Source organism: Corvus hawaiiensis, chromosome 17, assembly GCF_020740725.1.
Source record: "Corvus hawaiiensis isolate bCorHaw1 chromosome 17, bCorHaw1.pri.cur, whole genome shotgun sequence".
Lineage (NCBI taxonomy): Eukaryota > Metazoa > Chordata > Aves > Passeriformes > Corvidae > Corvus > Corvus hawaiiensis.
The window spans coordinates 16,325,841-16,345,037 of NC_063229.1; the positions used below are offsets into that span (position 1 = coordinate 16,325,841).

Here is a 19,197-nt window from a genome sequence, read left to right on the forward strand (position 1 = left end):
CTCTAAGATACAAACTACAGAGTGGGAGCACACAGATACCAGGGACAGGGCCAAAGGTACTGGGGCAAGTGTATTAATTACGCTGCATGTAATCTTACAGAACAGAGGCGTTCCTCTTGGTGCAAGAATTGTGCCAGGTCCTCTGCTGTAGTGCCAAGCATTCCCTGCTCCTGTAGATACTGTATTCCTCTCTTTGGTTTTTTATTAAACCTATTCAGACAAAAACATGGGAAAATTGAGACATACAATTAAAAAATCACATCCTATAATATTTGAGTTTTACAGAGTCCTTATAAATCAAAGATTCTGTGCTGTAGCACCATGTCCTTTCTAGTTAGAAAAAAAGTTAAAGAATGTGCAACAAATCTATTACCTATCACACCATAGGCTCCATCTCATAAGGTACATTGAGCTACTGATAACCTTAGAAGTTATTGCTGGAAAACTCCGAAACTCACCGTTTTGAACATTTAAAATTAGAGACTTTACATGACATGTTAAAAATGGTGCTGTTCAAGACCTTCTTCTAGCATTTACAGACAAGAAGACCTTCAAATTAAAAAGAAGTAAAGCATAGCTGGACAATGATCTAATTCTTCAAACTCTATTTCAATAAAAGACAACAAATCATGTAAGAGCTGCAAGACAACCGTGCTCCTCAAACCAATTTCTCTCTAGGCATACACACTTTTGTGCAGCTGAGCCAGCAAAAGGACAGCTGTGAAAATCCCTTTCACTCCATCCAGGATTTTATTAAATTTGGCCTCCAGCATTGGTTTTTGACAACAGCAGGCAAGAGTCTTCAGCATTAATATCAATTTGTAAGTGTCCCTACAGGTGTGACTGTGTGAGACTGTAAGAAACAACACATTTTATTACTCATGAACTTCAGTTTTCCTGTCATACTGGGCTTACAATTCTATCCCATGTTCAATTATTTCCTTTTGTTGCTTGATGACTTCAAATTGCTCTGGATCATCTGGGACAGCAGTCTGGGTACCAACACTTCCAACTCCTGATGATACAGTGGAGTCCAAGGAACTGACACTACTCCGTCTCCCTCCAGTCTCTAGGCATTTACCTTCAGCCATTTCCTGTTCAGATGGTTTATATGAACCTATTTACAAACAAGGTGAGATTTAAGTTAACCTTGTTCAGTCAAGAGCTTTTAGTTACAGAACTTTTAAGGAGAAATCTAGGAGTCAATATTCTTATTTTACCACATATATTCTTTGGCAGTCTACGCTACACTACATGAAGATGCTCTACTGATGCAATTCTAAAATAATCCAACAAAAGGCAGAAAAGCAGCAGCCCCTATGGAGAAATTCAAGCACTTCAACTCAGTAACTCCAAGACTGGTCACATGTATTGTTCTATGTGAGCTTTTATAGCATAAACAAGGGCCTGGCTGAAGCTCAGCAACAGAACCCGGTTATTCAAACCGGACGCTTGGAGAATCGGTTACTGCAACACACTAACAACTGTCTGTAAAATACCTCACTTATATAAACAAATTGTTAGGTACAAATCTGGCATCCACATTTCTGAATAGATTCTAAACACTGAACAAACACAAGAATGAACTGATTAAACAAATTAGTCTCTCCATACAGAAACAATCTTACCCAAGCTAGTCTGATGATTGGGGTTCACATAAAGGTCTTTGCTCCATTCTACCATACATTTTAAAATAGAAACCAAACATTCAAGTCCTTTTTTCCTCAGGCTTAGTTCCTAAAACATGAAGAAAAATAATAATAAAATAAAAAAAGAAAACCAACAAACAGTGCTGCAAACAGTCTCTACACCAGTCTCCCTCTAAGGACTTGGAAAGTATAATCTTAAAAATAAAATGCTTATGGTGGAGATATGGCACAAAGTCTGTGCAAAGCAAACCCCACAGAAGGTACCACTGGTTCATAAGCTCCAGAAGCAAAGTCATTTAAATGAGGCCGAGAAAGGCTCATTTGGTTCTCTCTCCCATGGCAGTCCAGCTAAAGAGACCAGAACTAGCCTGGTCTCACAGTGCAAGCAGGCAGCAAAATCACCAAGTAAATTAATGGCACTGCTTCAGCATCCAATTGCAAATTTGCGAACTAATAAAAAGTAAGTAACAGACAACCTGAACCACTGGAAGTATCAGTAATGATGCAGAGATAACACTGTTTATGAAACAATAGTACCTTATCTTCAAAGCTGTTTTCCTTACCTGTAAAGGTGTCATTCCCAACTCATGCCCACTTCGTCCCTGTGCGATTTTGGACAAATCATTTACAAGACGTTCAAATATATTAGCAGCATTTAAATCACAATCATAATTAACATAAATATCCACTACACATTGGGCATCTGGAAAATAAAAGCAAATGAAAGCATTAGGATTCTGTGCAATAGAATTTTTTAAAGGGACCAGCCAAGTTGGAGCAGGCAGTGCAGATGAATCCAGACATTTCACCCAAGCACTCTAGGATCAAATTCAAATTTTCATACTTAAACATCATATGTGGCATTTCTTTTCAAAATAATTTTCAACTGCTGCCAGAAGTGATTCTTTTACACAGTGGAAATACCTGCACAAATTCTAGTTAAAGTCTGAATCACCATCCATTTGTGTTCAAAGGAACTTGAAGAAGTCTCTAGAATATTCAGGAAGATCTCTTTGAAGAACACCTGCAAAATAAATAAGGTTAAGGACTTGATGATCTGAAACTTATTATAGAACCACGTCAAATGTACAGACTCATTTCTGTTCAGTAATTTCTCTTGAAGAGTAACATTTCATACATATTAGAATTTGGATACAGTAGTAATATACTAGTTTAGTAAGCAAACAAAACTAAGACGTTAAAATGTAAATTCCAGCTGTCTTTTCACCATTACAATATTTTGAGAACTAGAGCATATGCAATTTCATAGATTAAAAGTTTCTCACCTCAATCTGCATTTTTAAATGGGTCTTAAAATTTGAAAGCAGTGTGAGGAAGATGGCAAGAGAGAGCTCAAACACATCAGGAACAGAAGAGACTCCATTTTTAGATAATGCTACACAAAGATATTGCTTGATTGCATTGATGAACATTTCATGTGTCCTGAAAACCAGACCAGCATTCTGCAGCACTGACAGAAGCAGCTGGAGAGACACAACCTTGGAACGCAATTCATGGGATCTAGAAAAAATTCAACATTAAATGTATTTTTGTATTTTCTTAGTATATACTTGTATTCAACATTAGCACTCTAGCATTTCTTCCACATCAAGAAGAAACGACTGCTATTTTAATTCATTTGAATGCAGGGGGAAAGAGGGGTGGAAATCAGCCAAGTGTTTTTTTAACATCTACCACTCAAATTTGAAAAAATTTTCAGTAATATTAACATCTTAGACTAGCCTAATAGATGCAGCTCAGTGCTTCTTAAGCAATTCCCCACTCTCCCATCAAAAGCTTCACAAATACTATAGTCAAAGCCACTCCAACTGGTAAGATTAAGTCTATTATGCAAAAACCAAAAATCTCAGGTATTAAATTTTTAATAATTTGAAGCTATTTTCAATCCTAGATTCATCAAGTTAACTAAACCAAGGGCCTGACAAGTGGATTTTGAACATCTGCTTTACTATACAGCAGCTACTTAATTGTCTCCAAAAGCTACCTGGAGAGGACAGAATAATAAGTACAGCTCATTACTTGGGATCTGGTGGTCCATCCCCGAGCGGTTTCATGGAGAGCTTGCACAATGACCTGAACACAAGGAAGGCATCCTTTTGCAGAACATGGGAAAATCTGGCAGCACCTTGATGTCCAGATACATCTGTTTCCTTGAGAGTAAAAAACACAACACAGATCCTCCATGAGACAGAGAAACAGAGCAATTAGGAGATTCCACAGCTCCTCTGAGAGTCAGCTACAGTTTGAAGAAAATAGTACATTTGGCAAAGTTTAAACTAAACCTAAACAGGATCTTTCCACTCGTGTTGACTGACCCTTTATCTCTGTCCCCACTCTGTATTAAAATACAATATAATCAATTTTAGGACGGGTATTTTCAAAATATGCTAAAATTCCAGCCGCTGCTTCCTTTTTGAACTGGAGCGGGACACACACATTAGGGTTTCTGTCCCTTTCTTCTGCCAAATCCCACTCTCTTAGTTGGCACAATAAAAACATTTCTTCTCTCGTAGATGTATATTGGCTTCTGGTGCAGTTATTTACCAGATTATCAGTGGAGGAAACAGACTGCCCATCATCTGGAATCCCGTTTGTTTGTACATTTTCATTGCTAGAGCCAGAAAGAAGAGTATCTGCAGTCTCCAATGCAGGCAGAGCCTTGACTGGTTCTGTTACCTGCTTTTCTTCAGCCACTAAAGGGGAAAAAGGAAAAATTATGAAAATCATGCATTAAGAGTTTTCTATCCCACGACTTTGTGAAGCTCTACCACCGAGTGGGACAGAAGTAGCACTGGTAAACTAGAAAGTTTCTCAGCTATCAGCAAAAGAGTATTGTGATACAATCAAAACCTGTTCTTGCTGCCTCAGTAGGTGTTCTTGTCAAGATGCTTAGTAACAAAAATAACTTCCATGCTTCTATAAGCAATACAAATGCAACTATTTTACTTTAGAAGGCTTTACTACCTTTCACAGCTGACTCCACCACGTCTTCCAAGATGCCTTGAACCATTTCCTTTCCTCCATCAATTGTTTCCTCTAATGAAACACACAGAGAATTTTTTATTTAGTGTTTTTGATTAGGAAGAGGATTAAAAGGAAAAACATGAGAGAGGCAGAAACGTAAAAAATTATCAGTTTTCTTCAGCAGTTCTCATTGAAAGTAATTTCTGAGAAGTCACTCAAAAATGTTCATTGATGTTATTTATGTTGTTTAAATCAAAGCACTGATATTTTTAATGCAGTTATTTTGTCATTTGTATCTATTAACTGTTACAAACATTCTTAATTTCGATGCAGTATGTGCCGATGATATGGTCTTCATAATATGCACCATTTTTACCACAGGACTTCAATTACCTGAAAGTGATTCTGTCCCACATATTATCTGTCCACGTATTATGTCCCACATACCATGACAATTCTCTTCCTTTCCTTCCCCTTTATTAACCTACTCAAGCCAAATTCCTTTAAAATTTTCTAGATAAAGCACACATAGTTTAACTAGAATCCTAGGGAGAACAGGAATCTTTCTGCAGCAGTTACAGTGTAGACACAAGCCGAGGATGGCAGCACACTCAAAGACTACTGAGGAGAGCCAAAGGAGCCAGTCACCCCAGTCACTGCTCCTCGAAGCGGCCTCCAAGAGCGCTTTCCAACAGCACCGCCGTAAGCGAAAGCAAGGGACACCCCGTACCCTGCTCACCTGCCGCGGGCAGGCCGAGGGCCCGCAGCGGCTCCCCTCGGCCGGGCTGTGCCGTGCCGGGCTCCCCGTTGGCCAGCGCGGCGCCGGCGGCTCTGCCTCCCCGGGAGCTGTGCTGCCACTGGCCCGGCCGCGGGGACCGCGACGCCGCCGCCACCGCCGGGGACTGCGGCTTCTGCGCCGGCGCTCGCTCTGCTTCTCTGGATTCCTGCAGCTTGAAAAATCCATATGAAAAGGTTCATCTAAGCACAAAATACACTAAGGGAAATTCTGTCTACGATGACTGCTGTTCCTTTGTGAATTCTCACGATAGCAAGAAACAGTGAAACTACAATCACTTGGCCAATTAGATTTAAAAGATACACTTCAAGTTTATTTGAAAAGCATCATGTGTTTATGCAGTGCCATTTGGCAGAAGCTGCAGTGTGAAACCTTGTTATCAGCAGTGAGCCACACCTTTTATTTTCAAATCAGTCACTATGCCTTCACTGCAGGGTTTGACAGGTTTTCTAACATGACAGATCAACAGATATAAAACTACAATGACAGACTCATTAAAAGCAACAGTAATGAAAAAAGTTTTCAGCCATTTGCAAGCCTAAACATTTGAGAAAGGAATAGTTACTTACAGCTTGATTTTCCATCCGTGTAAAAATGACATTTAACATCTGTGTCAGGGTAGCTTTGGCAGTTGTCTGGTTAATAAGATTTTTACTGGCCAGATAGATGTTGTAGCAGGTTCTAACAGTTTGAAGAATTGTTCCTTCATGAATTTCTATATATGGAGATGTTACTGCAGTGAGGAGAGCCTAGAAAAGTCCATAACACGGTAAAAATGAAATCTAAGTAAGTAGGCAGCAATGCTCTTCATGCTCTTCTTCATGCATGTCTTCCAGAATAATCAGTGGGTTTGCTACAAAACACAGGTATCTTTTTTTTAAGACTTTACAAGCAACAACATTTCAAATCAAAGAAAGTTTAAAAGGACTTCCATATCTCTGTTCTCTTCTGAGCTGTTCTTAGAGGGTTTTATCAAAATTAATTTTCCACTACGGGACATACTGCACCTCCAAATGAAAGTTATTATATTCCATAGCTTCATTTCCATGCAAGAAACAATTGTCCCACACTAACATCAAGCTGGATTACTAGAAGGTTCACCAACTTCCAAACTCAGCTACAGTAGCCCAAGAAGATTTCAGAGCCAGAACACACACCACTGATGGACACTACCACGCCTTGCTGAGAACATACACTGGCAGCTGTCTGGAAAAAAGTCCAGGGGAGCAGACAGGCTTGAACAGCACTCCACAGCACTGCATCCCATTTCCAGGGCTGCTATCAGGGCTGAAAGCAATTCCCTGGCCTGATGGAGGTGGGCACTGCAAGCCTCTAAGAGGAGCATGAAGTTGTCTGAAAGATGGCTCATCTTGGAAAGGACAAACATCTATAAAATATTCCCTTACATTCTGCTTTCCCAACAGGAAGTACATTTTCCTCACCACCTCTGCCCTGGTGACAGCCTTCCTGAATGCAGTGACACGTGGGACAATGTAAGAAATGGAGCAACTAGGCCCTCAGTAATATTTAGCTTTTTTTTTTTTTTCCAGTTACAAAATGAAAGAGAGAGAAAGCAAATTAATATTGCACCAAAATAAATGAAATAAAATACCTTAATTATCTGCAGTTGTACTCCTTCATCTGTTTGGGGACCTTGAAAGCAATTGCAAATGGTTTCGACTATTCGGTCAATCAGTCGTTTTCCAGGAGCTCCACTGTCTGGAGCGTTGCCAGTGATATGCCCATATGCAATGAGTTTCTAGATAGAAAGAATGCAGCTTAGATGACCATATACTGTTAAGAAAAACACAGTTTAGCACAGCATATAAAGGGGTGTTTAGATAGCATACCTCACTTAACCAGCTTTAATGCAAAAATTTAACACCATCCATAGTCTGGCCACCAAATACTTTGACTGCTCACATATGTGGACAAAACAGATTTCAGTATTACACAAAAGCTATTTCCACCCAGACCATTTCTTCATACCATAACCAGAGAAATTTTTTTTAACACCAGTCCTTGTGTTACGCCTTTGTGTAACACCTATTCAAAACCAAAGGGTTCTGCCCAAGATGTACAAGAATTCTGTAAGAATCGAAAGAGGGAAAAAAAAAAAAAGAAAGACTCCAGAGTGTGACCTCTGCCATCACATCAGCACCACAAGAAACCCCAAGGTAACACTCCTTGTAGAGCACCGCAGACGAAGCGCCTTTCCTGGCTGATGTGAGGATCCCTGAGCCCCAGCAAAGGCTGCTACAGAAGTGCAGCCACACTCCTCCCTGTGCCCACGCGCCCAGCCCACAGCGAGCCCAGGCAGGGCCAGGGCGTGCGCAGGGCAGGGCTGCCCCTCACCTCTGGAGCTGCACACCAGATTTGGTAACTGCAGCTTTCTCCATCTCACTCTGAGCAGGCTTAACCAGGACACTTACCTGTAAACAATCCAGGGAAGTACTGACGATGCGTGGAGACTTTGACTGGCAGGCCAGCTCAAATGGAAGGAAATATTTATCTGCTTCAATGAAATTTGCTTTTGGTGGAGCAGCAGTGCCTTCTCTAGGTCAGATAAGAAGAGTTATTAATTTTTCTAAACACGTACATCGCAGCAAACTACACCTTCTCCTTTTTCTAAATTTAAAGCTAAATAATGCATAGCTGCTTACAAATGTACTGCAGCTTTCTTGCATATACTTTCTTAAACTAAGATAAATTTTCTTTTAAAATCACACAAAACCCATTTTACATTTATATTCTATCTGATTGTTTTGATACCTTCTTCAGCTTAACTATTCCCTCACTATACTCCAACACTGTCGTGCTATCTGAAATATCAGAAAATTCCTACACAACTGATGTATCTATCCATGTTATTCAAAACTGGTTAAACAGAGCCCATAAGAGGAAAACTAGGCAAATAGAAACACATTTGGAGACCCATCTACTCATTTTTAATCATAGCACAGTGCTGGAAAATGGTTTTAAAATTTTTATTTAAGTAATATTCAAATTGGTGTTCTTGATCTAGGTAATAAAGAGCACATGCTATCAAACAGAGGGTATGTACCGCTCCCCATGATTTCCTATCAAGCTATTGAGTCCAGTAAAAGGAAGCAAAAAACTGGCACCTTTTAGGAATTTTGCAATTTTTTCCTGGTGAAATTCAGAGGCAGTTATGGCTTGAGTACCCACAGCCACAAACATTGTGTAAGTGAAACACACAGGCCAGGCCATATGCTCTTGGCAGAAAGGTGGGTAACCGGGTATCCACAAACTCACTGCTGTAATGTATATACACCCTTACACTTCCACAAAATATTCCATTTGTCCTTTTCACACACTGTTTAGAGTAATTAAGAATTTACCTTTGCTTTTCCAGCTCACTTTTTATTTCATCTGGAAGAGAGAAAAAAAAATCAAGCCTTAGTTATCATTACCAATAACACAGTAATACAGAAAAGTTGTTTCAAATCAAGTCTCGCACTTCAGTATTTGCTACTCCATTCCTGTAACACCTCAGCTTCAGAGATCAGTTTCACCAGTTATGGAAAGGTATATCTCTCCAATTTTACATTTAAAAAGCCATTTTTTCCAAACATTCTGAACAAAAGGTATCTTTAGAACATGCAGGCATAGTATGCAACTTTTATTTAAGTGCAAGTCCACATCATAGAGCGCTCAGATCTGCAGAAGCCTTTGAGCTACTGCATAAACCCTGAGCTCAACGCATCCGACCTTCCCGTCACCTGCAGTCCCAGCCAGCCTGCTTGTCTTGAGCCTTACAACAGGAATTGGCCAGACAAGCTCCCAGGAGATAGGAAATCTTAAAATGCACTCTGACCTTTTGCCAGCAGATTTTTTTTTTTAATTACACTTTTAAAGAGCTTTTCATAAAACTAAAAACATGAGGAAAGAAAGTTCCTTTCTCATTTCTCTTGTATACAGCATCAGATCCCAAAGATCCTAGTAAGGCTTTTCAAGGATTTCTAAGGTATCACCACGATACAAACCAGCATAAGCACCCACTGTGAACACTGACAAATCCATATCTAAACAAACACCCACAGTAAGGCTGCACAGCTACATCATCTGTAACACCAGTGGAACCTTCCATCCCACCCTACAGCACATGCTGCAAATTACCCTGACTCTGCAAATTACCATGCTTACAAATCTTGTTTCAATTGCACGTATTAGAAAATGATAATTCATTCAATACTTGTTCTCCACAACTCTGGAGAGGCACCATTGTTTGTGATCAGATGTCCACAGTTCAGATGATTTCACTGCTGCCTGTGAACCTCAGGAATTTCTTCTGTCTCAGGAGAATCAATACACAAACCGCACTAAGGAACAAGGACTGCAGCAAACACAGATTACAGTGTTTTGTACAGGCCTGATTGTCAGTGAATGGCACAGGAATTAATCCTCACAGCGCGTACTGATTTTGTAAAATTACTACCCACACTGGATAGAGAAAATGGAAGCAAAACATAGAGAAGACCTGTACAACTATAAGCTGTGAGTGATAAGCTCCATCCAGGACTCCTATTCTCTCTGCCATATCTGCTCATTAATGAGCATCAGTCTGACATCCCTTAGTTCTCATGGCACACAATGATGTTACACAAACTGAAGTAATGTTATCCATCCCGGAGTCAGCCAAAGAGACATCAGAAAAATGGAAGAGTCCCAGGCACACAGTGTTCCCAGGTCTCCTCAAGCCCATCACACAAACAAACATATCCAGCAGCTTTAAAGACCAGTTTTCATTTGCCAACCCGGCAGAAGCCAAGCCCAGTGCTCAGCACTGGGGCCTGGGGCTCCAGGATCAGAAGGAACTTCGCAGCTCAGTGACAGCGCAAACCCAGAACCACCATCCCCTGATACTTCAGGCTTCAACTGGAGAGGAGACAACAGAATGGAGGCTGTTGGTAAGAAATGACCAAGGTTTTCTGTGCCAAACAGACAACGTAAATCTTGCACAGCACCACTTCCTGAACCACTGTGGTTTTCATTCCAGGATCCAGCTGGCCTACCAACAAGGTGACTAGTCAGAAATTCAGTTCAGCATAATTTGAATTCAGGCCTTTAGGTTTAATTGCCTTCCCCATCTTTAACACTATACTGTGATCCAAAGAGCTACTGAGAACAACGTATGCTAACAAACCCACCAGTATATTGTGCTCCTGTTTTTGTCTGCCATGTTCTTAGCACAGCATATTCCCTAGGCATGCAGGAACCGGCTGCTTAAAACACTGAGTCTTCTGGGTAGCTTTATACCTTCAGAACGCTTAGTCCTGCCTCCAGGTCTTGGCAGAGAAAGGCATATTTTAGCTATAGCTAGAATCCCAAGTACAGCAGGATGCCAGGACCAGAAAAAACACAATTAATGCTGTATTTCAGACACCCTGTAGAACTAAGGTGTACAGAGCTTTTTCTTAATGAAGAAATTTTTCTAACACAAAAGCTCCACTAAGTTCTTCTTTCTTCCAAGGAGATCATTTTCCCCCCATACTGTTTGTTTTGCAGAGTAAAAAAGATCTTGAATTGAAACTTCATGAAGATTATGGCTCTACGGGGACATGATCATGCCCATCTTTACTGATACTTGTCTTAGATCTTGCACTGGAAAAATAATGGAAGAATAACATCCCATATTAGAGCAACAACAGTTCAACTCTCAGAAGTACTCTATAAACAACAACAATAAAAAAAGTCTAACCAAGGCCTGACCAAGTTCCCCACTTTTATTATAATAAAAGCTTTTCTAAAGCCATATAAAAACATCTTCACCACAACAGTATTTTAATAGATAATGCTGGCAGAAAAGAATAAATGAAAGGACAAAAGGAAGCTACAGGCATACCTCTGCTACTGATTGCATCAAAATAGTTTGAAAACCTCCACGTTTGAAGTACTCATTTGGTGGTCTGACCATCACAAGTGAGTGAAACAGAAATAGTTGCCTAATTAAAGACTGCTGCCAGGAACAGCTTGCTAAGCCCTAACCAGACACTGCCAGCTTCCAGAAATCGCCTGCCACTGGTACTGTTTTTCTCCAGTCACAGGAGTAAGGGGCACAGCTCAACTCCCTTCCATAGCTACAGAACACTGTCTGAATTTTGGTCAACATCTGGTCACCCCAGCACAGTGCTGATCCCTCAGTTGGCGCTTTAGGTACCAGAGCTCCCTGTCACTCTCATGGCATCTCCTTCAGTCAGAAACATCTTCAACCCCTGTGCTGCCCACCCAATGAAAGTCCTGCAGCATTCCTAGCAAGCAACAGAACTGGAACACGAATGGCCTTGCAGCAATTTCTTCCAGAGCTTCTGGCCATAAAAGCAGGATGCAAACCCACACTGAGTAGCTGCCTTTCTATAGCAGATGGATGGGTTCAGTTCGCTTGCATTGAAAACTACACATTAAAAGAGAGGACATTTGTTGTCTGCCTGCAATTCGATGCCTGCTCTATGGCCGTAGAGTCAGGTTTGTGTCAGTGGCAGCAAGCAAGCTCCTGTGCAGAAAATGGCTTGTGCTGGCACAAGGACACAGGCCATGCCCTTCCATAGCCCGTCCGAGCAGCAGGCAGCAGTGCCAACACAAACACACAGAGGAGCAGCCAAAGCTTCCCTCCCCCAGCCCAGTAAAGCCGACCGCATTGCCCAACTGCAACCTGCCTTCGACTTCATCCAAACCCCAACACCCCGCAAGTACTGATCACATCTGTCCTACAGAGCCCTTCAGAAAAGGCTGCCTGGGGAAGCTGGAGTCTCCTCTTTGCCCCACCATTCTCTGAACACACTGGCCAAGAGGCCAAACTAGGAAACACAACTTATTTTGGACATTTGTCATTTATACACAGAGACTTCTTAAACACACAACCAGATTCCTAAGTGAAGGCACGGTTGAAAAGATTTTAACTTGTTAACAAGCTAACTAAACAAATTGTGTTGTTTACAAAGCTCGACGATATGTATGTGGAGCTGCCCAGGCAACCAAAGAAAGCCACAGAACCAGGCTGGCTGCACAGGATGTCATTAAAAATAGCCGCAGTAGGGCAGGAGTAATAGTTTATGTGAGAGACCGAGGTGCACAATTAGCTTTATTCTAATATGAACTGCTGTGATACAGACTATCAGTGTTCCACTGCAAATTTTTCAAGATAATTTCAGTAGATTTACTAAGAATCATGTGTACCTGGAGCTCCATGTAAATGCTTATTAAATAACTATTTTTATACAATACGATGGTCTGTTGAAAACAAATTTTCTTTAAAACAGTTTTCTTAAGAAGAGCAGAACAGCTTCTCTGTTTAAAACCCTCCATTTCTCCCAATCTCTCCTGGGGTTTACTGGCACTACAAGTACAGGAGACAGGAGACAACCGTTACACCTACTGATGAAGCAAGAGACCGAATGAAGGAATCTATTCAAACTCTGCTTACTTAACATTAACACTGCATATTTCAAAGGAGGGGGTGGAAAGAAGAAAAAAAACCCAAAACCTCAAAAAACACCATTGCAAACTGGTTTTGATCCTTTTCTTACATATTTCTTGTGTTTGTGTCCTACTTGAGCCTATGTTACTTCTGATTTCTACAATGTCATGTGTATTTTGCAGTCCAAAACTGATCAGTATTAGTCCAGTGAAAGGACTGAATTACAGGGAAAAAAGGGTAAGAAGAGTTTCAATTTAGAACAATTAAAGCAGATTAAAATTAGAATGAAAGAATACCATATTTCCTACACAAGAGAGACAGCAACATTCAGTAGTGATTTACCTAAATTCACAGGAGTTACATGTACAAACCTATACAGAACTCACATAAGAAAACAAGAGCATCATTCCCACAGTTAGAAACTTCTTTCTCTCTCACCAAACAACAAATGTAAAGCATAGATAAGTAAGAGAAACACTACTGCACTAACACCACAGCAGAAGCCATAAAAATAGGTTCATTTTTATTAGGCAGCTGTAGAATACACCAGTTTCTCTCTATTTGGAAAAAAAAATTCATCTGAGACTTTCCTTGTCCCAGGAGCAGATACCATGCACACATGCTCTGTGCCTGCGTTGCCTGGTTTATAACTGGTGCAATGCTTCAAGGCTCCAATAAAAACACCATTGCATAGAGAAGACTGCACAGCAAAAGGGATTTAGGAAGTGGTAGAAATGGATTATTCAAAGTATGACTTGGAGAAAAGTGCAGCAGACAACAGCTGACACAATGACCATTTTCATAAAGTAACTACATTTCTTTCAAACTGAATTATTTTTACTCAGTGTTAACTGGACTTTTTATTATTATTCACAACATTGAAGCTTCTTTCATCCATGACAGTTTGTGTAGGTTACGAAGTTTGGCCTGAATTCTTCAGACTGCCAGCAACATTCTTCCCTCATTTCCTCACATATATACTATTGCATAGAGCTTGAAAATTAAGTTGACACTTTTGGAACTGTCATAGTTAATATAAAGTATAAGCTTAATTAAAATTAAGTATATGGAAATAAACCTGGTTTTTTCACTTGAGTTAAAAAAAAAAAAAAAAAAAGGCTTAACCAAAATAGAATAAAAGAAACTGCATTCCTGTTGGCAACCTACAATGCTCAAATAATATTCGCCAAATGTAACAGAGATCCTCTCATACAGTCATCCAGGCCCCTAACAGTTGGGTCAACAGAAGGTTATCTCTTTATGCTGACTTCTGCTTTAGTCCAGGAAAGCCCATGGACTCTTTTTCGAGGCAAGATGAGGGAAAAAATGTCCACCATCACAACCATCAGCTCCCCTCAAACATACTGTACCTCAAAACATGCAGGCATAGAATAGTCATAGTCCAAATGGCAGGTGCCAACGGGTGGCAACTGCACAACACTCCTCCCAAAATCATCTGCGACGCATTAGCAAACACAGACCTTCACTAGGCATCTTACAAGGAAGTTCCCTTTCTCTACCTACAAATATATTTACATAGCAGCAAAACAGGTTCTCAGTCCTGTAAATGGGTTTGGTGCATGTGGGGGCAGTTGGGGAAGAGATCAGGAAAAGGAATTAATTAGGAAAAGCAGTCTCTAACTGCTGGGGCACATCTGCTATTCTCTGGCTCACAATGCCAACTTTAAATAATAATTAAAATACCCTCCTATCTGCTTACCTTTCTCTGGATATACTGTCACTACTGGTAGCTCCTACAGATCTCCTGGCAGCAAATATTGCAGGGAGGAAAATAAAAAGGACAGCATTTCTTTAAGCTTGCTCTCACTCTGCCTGGGACAGAACTTGCACCTGTCCAGCGTCCTTACACACTCAGCCTGTCTTTTCTTCTGTCCTGGATACATTAAATGTTCCCAATTCAAAGGAAAATATTGATGGGAAGCAACCAAAACTGAAAGAGAGGTGTCACTTTTGCAAATTAAGAAAGGGCCACAGAGAACTCCAGCTGCAGAGCTCTACTGTTCTACCCAGTTTATCTTTACCCTCTTTGTGACACACCATATGTTGTCAGAACTCTTAACACAGAGACCTTTACATAAGCTTGTACTTGCAGATTTCAGAACCAGTCCACCAACTTCACAAAAACCGCTTTCAGGTCTGAAAACATCACAGACATTACATGTACTTGGCCACACTGCTAACAGTCCTCAGCCAGTCCGACCACGACTTAAGAGATTAGAGGTCAGATTTATCATCCCGAGAAGCTCTGGGACTCCATAAATCGAGGGCCTTAAAAAGTCTTGTTTCCTAGTCTAAAAAAAGCAATTAATTTTCTGAAAACCGAAGTGGCAAGTCCAAATTCCTCCTGTTTCACACCGAGATCAGAACTTAATAAAACAGATATTTGGGGGTTTTCCCCTCGTATTTGCACGTCCTGTACTGCAGGAAGAACGTTCCCTCCGCTCCAAAGTCCCGAGAGCAGCTGGGGGCGCGGGGCTCTCCCGCACCCTGCCGGAGGCGGAGGGGACGTGTCCCGGGGGGCTGGGCCCCTTCCACCGCCGCGCCCCCTGTGCCCTGTGCGGGCCGGGCCGGACCGGGCCGACTCACCCAGCGCCACCTGGCAGGCTCTCCGCAGCTGCCCGTGCGGGGGCCGCTTCGCCTCCTTCTCCGCCAGGATCTTCTCCAGGGCCCGCGACACGAACATGCTCTTAGTGCGGGCGTCCTGCTCGCGAGCCGGTGGCTGCATGACGAGGCCGGGAGCGGGGCAGGGGACGGGAGCGAGAGCCGGGCGGGCACTCGGGGCCCGCGGCACCACCCGGAAGGGACGCGCCTCCCTCAGCGGCCGCGCCGCCGCCACGGCGCCGCCATGTTGGTGCCGTCACGTGACTCGGGCCAGCCCTGGCCCACCCCCCCAGAGCCGCGCGGGCCGGGGGCGGGGGGCGGGGCGGGGGCGGGGCCGAGCCGAGGGGCGGAGTCAGGGGGCGGGGCCGAGGGGCGGAGTCAGGGGCGGGGCCTAGGGGCGGAGTCAGGGGGCGGAGCCGAGGGGCGGAGTCAGGGGGCGGGGCCGAGGGGCGGAGTCAGGGGGCCGAGCCGAGGGGCGGAGTCAGGGGCGGGGCCGAGGGGCGGGGTCGAGGGGCGGGGTCGGGGGCGGGGCCGGGGCGGGGCCGGAGGCCCGGGGCGGGGCCGAGGGGCGGGGCCGAGCCGAGGGGCGGAGTCAGGGGGCGGGGCCGAGGGGCGGGGCGGGGGTCGGGGGCGGGGCCGGGGCGGGGCCGGAGGCCCGGGGTGGGGCCGAGGGGCGGGGCCGAGGGGCGGGGCCGAGGGCGGGGCCGGGGGTCGGGGTCGGGACCGGGACCGGGGGCGGAGCTGAGGGGCGGGGTCGAGGGGCGGGGTCGAGGGGCGGGGGGCGGGGTCGAGGGCCGAGGGGCGGGGCCGAGGGGCGGGGCCGAGGGCCGCCCTCCGTGAGGGAGGGGAGCTGTGCTTTGCTGACGGGGGGGTCGCGTTGGTGGAATACTCGGGTTTGTAATGCTTCTAATCGAAGTATCTCCCCATTCCCATTATCCCTGTTAACTCTCACACAGTCCTGTAACGAGGCATGGAGAGAGAACACATGTGAAAGAGCCAAAGCCGTATATTAAAAAGGACTCACTAAAAATAAAATTTCCAGGCACAGAAATTAACCCTCCTTTAATAACCTTATACCTAATTGTATCTTCTCCCTTTACCTTCTGCCTAGGTGGTAAAGCACCTTACACCCGAAATCCAGTTCTGGACTCCAGCACAATCTGTAGCAATAATCTGTATTTACTCTATCGACACCCTCCTCAGTCTATTAACCATCACTGCACGCAGCCATCTCTTCCACGAAGTTCCACAGAAGTCTCCTTCAAATTCAGACGGCCACGTCTGACAGAGAACACAGGAGCACATTCGATTCTCTAGGTTGCAGTTTTGCTTCCTTTTTTTCAAACAGCAGGACTAACTCTTTAGAATGTCATTAATGAACCCTTAGTGTCGATTTGTGAAGAACTGCAATTTTTGTCCCCAAAACCATTAACAAGGGCTCCAAACACCTGTGCAAAGCAACAGTTTAGTATTATGTCCCAGGGAAAATTTACCAGTGCTTGTATTTTTAGATACAGATTTTTAAAAAATGCTCCCAGTCAGAAATGTGCCTGCAAACCCAACCCCCCAATGTACGTCTGGACATGTGATTCTCCTTTCACTTACACTCCTGTAGATGAAGGGTAATTCTACTGTTATCACTGAAATTACAGTGATGCAGAAGTGACATAGCTAAAAGACAAATAAAGCCCTGAATCTTTTTTGAGGGTTGCTGACTTAGTTATTGACACAAAAGGAGGCTGTAATTACTGTCAGTAGCATTGCAGAACTAATTAAGCAGCAGAGCTTTTCATGTATTGTCAGCCAAATTATCAGTTCTGATTTTAGGGTTCTTATTGTGGGACAGGATTAGTTCTCAGGGGAGAAGCAAATGGATACAGGCTAGTTTTTAGAAAACAGATTGAACAGATGGTTTAATGGAGATTTTAAAAAATCTGTCTATCAGGCAAACCCCCTGTTTTTCAAATCATAGATTTGAAATCATATACTATAGATTCATAGCATCTGAATTCCTAGGTGTAGGGCTACACTGAGGTTATGGTTTGGATTTCAAAGAGCCAAGAGTCAATACTAGGCCTCAGTTACAGTGAGCTCTCTGTCAGTGGCAGATGAAGAACACAGAGCTGGTGGATGGCACACTCTCATAAGGTGAGGTTTGGTTATAGGCAAGCTCAAGTTTCAGCAGAACGTAAGTGGTTTGGGAACTCATATCTTTTTAGCAATTCCTATTACGCATGGCACGACCATCATCATTATTTTAAACCAAAAGAGACGGACAGTCATCCATGCCAAATGCCAATCTCGTAGGAAATAGTTTTACACAAACAGTATAATCTGAAAATACAATATATGCCACTCTCCGTTTCTAGTACAGGGTGCCCTGTACTAGAAATATCACTCTATACAAAATTTAGGCATCTGAAATGAATTTGCAAATTTCTTTTCTAGAAACAGGCATAAAAATTTTTACGTATTGTTTTGTCCCTGGCAAATTCTTCGGCCTTTCCTCAGGAGAGTGTAATGGATCCTATGTGTTGCACACAGGGGATTTATGGGACCTGTTCCTTTTACTTACCTCCTCAGTCTGCTCCATTTGCTCACCAGTTTGTTTTTGTATTACTGATAAATGTCTAAGCAAACTTCCTGGGCTGTTTACTCACCACAACAGCCTACCTGGTAAGGATCTCTAGTTTATTCTCACAGAATAAGCAATGAAGTAGGAAATCCAAGAAACTGAAATGTGATCTGTAACAGGGCCCAGATGCAGATTAAACCCTTTCACCATTACCAGCATTTTCAAACACTGGGGGAGAGGAGGGCTCTCCAGCTGAGGCTTTCCTCAGCCATGACAAAAGTAACTCAGGAATACTGGTATTTATGCCATAGCAAGGCATTTGCCCCTGTGATGATTTACTGCCTAGGCTGGCATCTGTGACAAAGAATTGCTGCCATTTATATGCTTTCCTATTTTGTTATTGACTTGTCTCTCCTTTGTCTGGGCTATTATAGGTCTGCCACTGTGCATGTGAGCAACAGGGATCATGTGGGAGGAACTTCCACCCACAACCCTGTGTTCCTGAAACACAGCCCTCTTCCTCTTGGTTGCTTTCTCTCTTTTCCATTTTCATAGAAATATGAGTATTTTTTAAATACAAGCACATTCCTTTGGTAAGTGCAATTTGATACTTGAACCATTTGTATCAAACTGATGAGCTCACTACATCAAAGACTGCTTGAGGATTCAAGAAAGAAAAAGCCAAAGAGGCAGAGAAGAGTTCTTTTAAAAATCTGTAATTCAAAAAAAGACACAACCTCATGTGTCTTTTCCTCTAAGTATTTTAAGATTACAGCAGCTGATTTTCTGAGGGAAGAACGTGATTTATTTGGTTAATTCAAAAGCAACAAAGCCTAGTCCAATGCTGTTACTGAACACAGCACCGTGCTGCAGAGCGTAATTGCATGATGGGTGCCCCTGGCTGGAGGCATACAAAGAAAGAAAGCCTTTCCAGTGGGAGAGAAGGCAGACCAAGGGGGAAGAAATCCATGTATCTGCATGCATGTGTTTGCCAGTGGATTCAGTGCCAATTACAAGAATTACTATTAAACTGCTGTAAATAGCTCATTGTGGCAAATACGTCTGTAGTGCGAGACATAAATCATGAGCAAACAATGCCTAACAGGTGGACAGAGTTCACAGTTTGTACAAG

The 19,197-nt window shown here is 42.9% G+C and overlaps 1 protein-coding gene across 2 annotated transcripts in view; it reads right to left on the minus strand.

Annotated features, from left to right (window-relative positions):
• Window positions 1-15,752, minus strand: part of ARFGEF2 (ADP ribosylation factor guanine nucleotide exchange factor 2) — a 35,447-nt gene extending 19,695 nt beyond the window's left edge. The window contains exons 1-15 of one of the 2 annotated variants that reach the window (XM_048321684.1): window positions 15,476-15,752; window positions 8,793-8,823; window positions 7,863-7,986; window positions 7,043-7,189; window positions 6,000-6,179; window positions 5,374-5,584; window positions 4,635-4,706; window positions 4,215-4,363; window positions 3,690-3,820; window positions 2,936-3,170; window positions 2,574-2,673; window positions 2,213-2,352; window positions 1,629-1,737; window positions 916-1,117; window positions 99-210 (exon numbers count right to left, since the gene is read on the minus strand). In XM_048321684.1, coding sequence (XP_048177641.1) covers window positions 99-210; window positions 916-1,117; window positions 1,629-1,737; window positions 2,213-2,352; window positions 2,574-2,673; window positions 2,936-3,170; window positions 3,690-3,820; window positions 4,215-4,363; window positions 4,635-4,706; window positions 5,374-5,584; window positions 6,000-6,179; window positions 7,043-7,189; window positions 7,863-7,986; window positions 8,793-8,823; window positions 15,476-15,614 — 2,082 coding nt within the window. In that variant the 5' untranslated portion in view covers window positions 15,615-15,752. Of the gene's footprint in view, window positions 1-98; window positions 211-915; window positions 1,118-1,628; window positions 1,738-2,212; window positions 2,353-2,573; window positions 2,674-2,935; window positions 3,171-3,689; window positions 3,821-4,214; window positions 4,364-4,634; window positions 4,707-5,364; window positions 5,585-5,999; window positions 6,180-7,042; window positions 7,190-7,862; window positions 7,987-8,792; window positions 8,824-15,475 lie in introns of both variants that reach the window. The other variant, XM_048321683.1, reaches the window with a different exon arrangement.
• Window positions 15,753-19,197: the final 3,445 nt, after the last annotated feature.